At 37.7% G+C, this 7,250-nt stretch overlaps 1 protein-coding gene across 1 annotated transcript in view; it reads left to right on the top strand.

Moving 5' to 3' along the window:
* Nucleotides 1-7,021, top strand: part of LOC107006483 — a 33,096-nt gene extending 26,075 nt beyond the window's left edge. Inside the window, exons 3-4 of the mRNA XM_015205030.1 lie at nt 5,993-6,268; nt 6,929-7,021. Coding sequence (XP_015060516.1) covers nt 5,993-6,268; nt 6,929-7,021 — 369 coding nt within the window. The remainder of the gene's footprint in view (nt 1-5,992; nt 6,269-6,928) is intronic.
* Nucleotides 7,022-7,250: the final 229 nt, after the last annotated feature.

Genomic DNA, 7,250 nt, shown 5'->3' on the forward strand with positions numbered 1-7,250 from the left:
CCGATCCTCTAATCTCATTACTTTAGTTCATCAAGCCTTCTTTTATCCCAAGGCATCATCATTAACAAGTAAATTTAGGATTTAAGATTCAACAGCCTCATCATGCTAGTTTCATCACAATTATATATAAACACATCATGCATACACACAATTAAGCATATTGGAGACTTTACAATACTACCCAATACATATCATTCGCTATTAAGAGTTTACTATGAAATAGCATAAACCATAACCTACCTCCACCGAAGAATTGTGATCAAGCAATCTACTTTCCCAATGCTTTGCTTTCCTCTTCGTTTCTCCTCTCTCTCGTTCGTTCGTTCTCCCTCTCCTTGTTCTTTCTATTTTTCTTATTCAAACCCTCTTTATTTTACCCTAATTAGCATATAATTAAGTATAAAAGATGATGAATTAACCCATTATTTATTTCAAGGTTAGCTCTTTTAACCCCCAAGTAGTTAAATTATTAACATTAACCCACTAAATTTATAATTATAGCAGGAATAGTCCAAAATGCCCCTTAAAAACTTTTAATAGAAATACGACCCAGCCTGGGTTACGCAACCTGTGACGGTCCTTCATGGCTGTGACGGTCCGTCCTGCAGGTTCGTCGCAAAGTTCAGAGAGTTAATTTCTGTGGAAGATGTGTGACGGTTCATCGTGCCCACGACGGTCCGTCCTGCCATTCCGTTACGAAGTTCAGAGAGTCGATTTCAGTACCCAAATTTCAGAATTCTAAGTGTTTTGGAACGAGACCCCCACGACGGTCCGTCGTGCCCATGACAGTCCGTCGTGGGATCCGTCGACTCAGCCAGTTTTTCCAGAAACAAAATCTGCTGCTCAAAACGACTAAACAGGTCGTTACAGGAATTTTGTGAAATTCAATTTTTTCTTGACAACTCAAATAAGAAATGAAGATTACATAAGAAAGTTGATCCAAAAATAGCATAAATTTTATGAGAAATGTTTGAATGATCTAGGAAACAAAATGGGACACCCAAAAATTAAGAAAATTTATATTTGCAAAATCAACAACAGTAATAAAATGACTTTGGTATTGAATTTTATGGATTAGTAAATGGCAAGTGAAATCAAAATAGTGGATAGAGGAGAGGATGAACATGTATTAGGACACATCAACTTAATTTTAATAAGGCAATCGGCAACAAGTTACCTACACGTCCAACTCTTCAAGATACTAGTTAGAGTTCGATTATATCTCTACTTGCCCTTATCTCATGTAGTTAGATTTTATATATACCATGTATATGTTATGTACAAGTAACGATCCATAATAAGAAAACGATCAGTTCAAATAAGTTTTATATGGTATCAGAAAGCCATGTCTGGATCTTCCTCCTCTACTTGTTCCTCTCTCAACCTCTATCGACACCATGTTTTCCTCTCCTCCTCCTTTGAATCATACACATCACTTTATTTCCATTAAACTCACCTCCGAAAAGTTACTTATTTTGGAAAACGCAACTCCTACCTTTTTTGTGTGGTCAAAATCTTCTTGGTTATATTGATGGAACGTTTCCGTGTCCCCCTTCTCATGTTGCCAAAGAAGGAACCACTGGTTCTCAACCTAATCCCGCTCATACTCTATGGATTCAACAAGATCAATTGATAATGAGCCTTCTTATTTCTTCCTTGTCCGAAGAAACTCTACCACTTGTTATTGGACTATGAACCTCTCAACAAATTTGGGAAACCCTTACCACAACGCTTTCCTCCCATTCAAACACTCGCATCCTTAGTCTTTACATGACGCTACAAAATCTAAAACAAGATGATCTTTCTGTTTCACAATACCTCCAAAAGGCAAAATTACTTTCTGATGAACTTACTGCCTCAAAAAGGCCTCTTTGTCTCTCAGACAAGAATATCTATATTTTCAAAGGTCTTCTTCCAGAGTTCAAAGACCTCGTAACCACATTATGACACAACAAAACTCGTTACTTATTCTGAACTCCATGGACTTTTTACTTAATCATGAATTTCTTCATGGTCAGCCCCTCTCCTCGTTAACCCTTTTAACAACCCCAAATACCCACACTACTGAACCTCATCCTTCTGCCAACTTTAGCCATAAATCCAATAACTATCACACCTCAAATTCAAAATTCCCGAGGGAGGAATGGAAGAGGACTACAATATTTCTCTGCCAAGAATAGACAAATCAATCTGATTCAAAGCTTCGATGTCAAATATGTAATGGCACGAACCATCTAGCTCCAACATGTTTTCACCGGTTCAACCACACAATCAATCGATCTGCTAATCTCGTTCATCAGTCACCCATACCATTAACTCAAAATTGGTTCCCTGACATTGGTGGGACTCACTACGAGACTCCTGAGTTTTCTGACCTTCAAAAATTCGTTCAATATCACGGAAGAGATCAATTACATGCTGGAAATGGCACTGGAATGCCTATTCAAAACACTGGTAACTCTTCTTTTCCATCTCTTAACAGAACTTTCCAACTCAAGCGTATTATTCATCTTCATTACATTTTGAAACCTTTACTCTCTGTTCAAAAGTTTTTTCATGATAATAATGTCTTCTTTGAGTTTCATGTGACCTTTTCTTTGTTAAGGATCCAACTACCAAGAAGGTTGTACTTTTCGGTCAGACACTTCGCCGCTCAAGCTTTACTCGTCCTTTCGTCCCTCTGCATATTTCTCTTCCAAGGCTTCTTCAAATTGTTGGCATCTCCGATTGGGTCACCCACACCAAAGGATTCTCCAGCAACTCATAAAATGGCATAATCTTCCTGTTTCTAGTTTAGCATTGAATAAGCTTTGTAGTTCTTGTCAACTTGGCAAGTCTCACAAATTGTCTCTTCCAATTAGTTCTAATAAATATTCTTTAATTTTGCAACTTTTGTATGCCGATGTTTGGGGACCTTCCCCGTTTCTTTCTTTAGAGGGCCCTAGTTATTGTTGATGATCATACGAATCTTGTGCTATATCAAAAATCGGATGTTCTTCCATTATTCATTCAATTCAAAACTCTCGTTGGTGAATTTCGGGCTCTCACGCCTACTCTTACAAAACATGGAATTCATCATCGTTTTTCTTGTCCTCATACACATAAGCAACAGGGAAAGGTTGAGCGTAAACATCGTTACATTGCCCTCAAAATATTGGCACTATTCCTTTGAATGCGCAGTTTACCTTATTAATCGTCTCCCTTCTCCGACAAATCAAGGTCTAACCTCATATGAGTTAGCATTCAAGAGAATTCCTCATTTTCACTTTCTTAGAGCATTTGGTTGTTTGTGCTTTCCATTCCTTCGCCCGTGTAACAAAAATAAATTTCAATTTCATACGGCACATTGTGCTTTTCTAGGATATAGTACAAAATACCATGGTTATTGTTGTTTGGATATTCGAACTAGAAAAATTTATTTCGCAAGGCATGTGAAGTTTGATGAAACACAATACCCATTTGTTTCCCAATCCATTTTGGGACCGCCTCCTCTTATCCCGAAATTCCCATCACGTCAGTCCATTTACATCTCCGCTCCTAATTATGCTACTGTTGGATGAAATCTCATATGTTCCTCCTCTCATACCCTGAGCACATCTCAGCCAATCATTCCATCCATGACCATTTCACCTGTTAGTGATCAAATTCATCAACCATGTCCCGTAACTCAGCCATCAATCAGTGCTAATGTTATTGTACCTCCTTCACCAATCGACCCCTCTTCCAAATCCATCCTTTATCCTGTGGTCGTTGACTCACACACTACCCAGTAGACTTCCTCTATTCCATTGGGTGTGGATTTCACAGGTTTCTCGCCTCCTTTAACTGCTCGAGTATCCAAATATGATGTTGTCCATAAGTCTCGACCACTAAGCCTTCCATACGATCTCATCATATGACTCTTCCCCCAAAACATCTCTCCACTCATCTTGCCACTCTTCCTTTATCTAAAACAACCCAACTTTAGAACCCACTTGCTTAAAAGAAGTTAACAAGTTTGAGGAGTGGCGAGAAGCAATGGCCCGAGAACAAGAACCAGGTTTTTGTAATTTTGTCGTAATACAATAAAACAAAGATTTATCGTGGAAACCTTCCTAACTCAAGGAAGGGAAAAATCACACCGAAGTTTTTATATTAATTCAAGATTTACAACTCAGTTAATCAATGAATCTAACTCTAAACTTCTACCTTTTTCGATTAACTATAATCGAAAACTCTCCACTCAACAAGAAGTCAAACTCATTTCATGTTTACAAAAGCTCTCAACTCTTCTTAACTCTAACCACCCAAGAAGTCAAACCCACTTCATGTTTACAATTCTCACAACCTCTCTCCCAAGGAGTTAAACCCACTTCTTGTTACAATTCTCTCAAGACTCAACTCCTAAGAAGTCAAACCCACTTCTTGTTACACAATCTAGGAATTATTACAACTCAATAATAAACCTAGAACAAATCAACAAAGACTAATAACCCTAGAATTCAATTGATCAGACTTCAACATTCAATAGTTCAGAGTAGAACAGGTACCTGGTCCTTATGTTGCTGTGATGAAGGTGAACCTGGTCCTTGCGTTGCTGTGACAAAGGCCTGCATTTTTTCTCCAGAAAATACTGCTCTCAAGATGATATATTTTGTAAATATTCAATACCTATCGTTCTGGTTTTGCTGGAAAAATTCTCTCAATTTTTGTAATTTCAAAGACGTTTTTTTCCTTCAACTTCTTGATCTTTTTATTGATTTGATTTGCCTTCAACTTCTACAAGGAAAGGAATTACAAATCCTTTTCCTTCTTGAACTTGTCTATATTTACTTCTTTCCTTATTTGACTTGAATCACTATTTCTTTATTTCTTTCCTTATTTGACTTGAATTGCTACTTCTTTATTTCTTTCCATATTTGTATCCTTCTTTCTCTCGATTTCTGCATTTTTTCTTCATTGCCGCAATACCTTTTCTTCTTTGCCGCAATCTCTGATAGAGTACACATACGACAACAAAGTAGTGAACCATGCCTTCAGTTTATCAATCATCAAAACTACTTTATATGTTCTCCTACTTCCCAACATTTTCCCTTTTCTTGATGATGATAAACAATGATTCGTTACACATCAAGACTCTTTGTTAGTGATCAAAGCTACAATTCTTTGTCATCCATCAAAACTACAAACTTCATGTTTTCTCATTCCCCAACAATCTGCACTCCTAAAAGATAAAACATGGACTCTCGTACCACAAACTCCATGCATGAATTTATTAGGTTGCAAATGGGTGTTCCGAATAAAGAGAAATTCCTCTGGTGCCATTGATAGATTTAAAGCTCGACTTGTCGCTAAAGGCTTTCATCAACAAGAGGGGCATGATTATTTTGAGACCTTCAGTCCGGTAGTAAAATCAACAACAACCATTCGGATAATTCTATCTATAGCTGCCTCAAAGAATTGGATTCTTTGTCAACTCGATGTACAAAATGAATTTTTGCATGGAGACCTTCAGGAAGATGTTTTCATGATGCAACCCCCTGGTTTTTCTCATCCTCAACTTCCTCACCATGTTTGTAAGATTAACAAATCACCATATGGTCATAAATAGGCACCCCGTGCATGGTATATGCATTTACATAGCTATGGGTTTCACAAGCTCCAAAACTGATGCCTCTCTGTTTATGTTTCATTCCGATGGGGGTCAGATTTTCATACTTGTATGTGTCGACGACATTATTATCACTGGGAACAAACCTTCATTTCTTGAATCCATCACATCCAAATTGGGTAGTGAATTCGACATTAGAGACCTTAGACCTCTATCATTCTTCCTAGGAATTCAAGTGATCCGCAACTCTACTGGTATAACATTGTCTCAACAATGTTATGCATATGATATACTAACAAGAACCGGAATGCAGTCTTGCAAACCGCTGCTTTCTCCCATGTCTACTTCAAATAAGCTTTACAATGATGATAGTGCCTCATTCCATGATCCTCCTCTCTATAGGCAAATCGTAGGGCACTTCAGTACTTGACACTTACACGACCTGATCGGTCCTTTACTGTTAACAAAGTGTGCCAGTACATGCACATTCTCTCTATAAGCCAATGGGCATCTGTGAAAAGGATACTACGATATCTTCAACATTCCCATCATGTACATCTGTATATTCCTAAATCAACTTTTTTCTCACTGCAAGCATTTTCGGATTCAGATTGGGCGGGTTCCTTGAATGATAGAAAATCTTCTGGCGGCTATGCAATATTTCTTGGTTCCAGTTTGGTATCTTGGAAATGTTAGAATCTGTGCGTCCACTATCAGTCAATGGACCAGTTCCCTTGACAAACAAATAAGGATATAATAGAAAGTAAATGCAGTTTAACAACAGAAGAGTTTTACGTGGAAAGCTCCTTGCTCAAGGGAGTAAAACCACGACCTATCTCACAGGATTTTCACAATCGTTTCACTAATCTTCACAAGCAAAAGTAAATTGGGTATACAAATGTGAGAAAAAGTTTTTAATCTCACCAACAAGCAATAAATTTATTGCTTGATGAGCCTAAGTAGATGTAATTCTACCCACTAAGCTATTACTCTAGACAACTTAGAATTTTCTAAGCAACACAACGGTTACCCACTAAATTAGTTCAGCTAACTAACTTAGAATTCCAGATCAAACCGCACTGATTCCTTTATAGATTTAGGATCAGTTTACTATGTAAGATCAAAAGAATGTATTCTCAAACAACTACACAATATACTCCTGAGTTTAGGTTGTTCTTGAATGATTCTTCTCTTTGATTTTCTTAAGCCTTTGCAAGAGATCTTGAATGTGCTTTTTCAAGTTGCAAAAACTAAAGAGCAATGTATGGAAATATGACATTGTATAGACAATTCACTCTCCTTAAACCCCTGCCATTGGTTGGGACGTTTCTGACGCAGTTGGGAACTGTGCACCAACTTTGTGTACCTTCTCCAGCTGGCAGTCAACGAACTATTCATGTTGAGAACTGGGTACCTTCACAAGGTCCCTGAGTTTGTTACATTATCAAAACTACAAATAACATTTTCCCTCTTTTTGATGATGACAAACAATACTCCAGGCTCCACACCAGCTTCAGGACAAGTTCCCCCTGAATTACTTATCCACCCTCCTAGCATAAAATCAAAACCAAAAGAAAACACAATATACACTGCACTAGTTGTATTCCCCCTCACAAACATGTCTAGTCATAACAACCAGTTAAAATTCCCCCTTTTGGCA

Source organism: Solanum pennellii, chromosome 12 (genome assembly GCF_001406875.1).
Source record: "Solanum pennellii chromosome 12, SPENNV200".
Lineage (NCBI taxonomy): Eukaryota > Viridiplantae > Streptophyta > Magnoliopsida > Solanales > Solanaceae > Solanum > Solanum pennellii.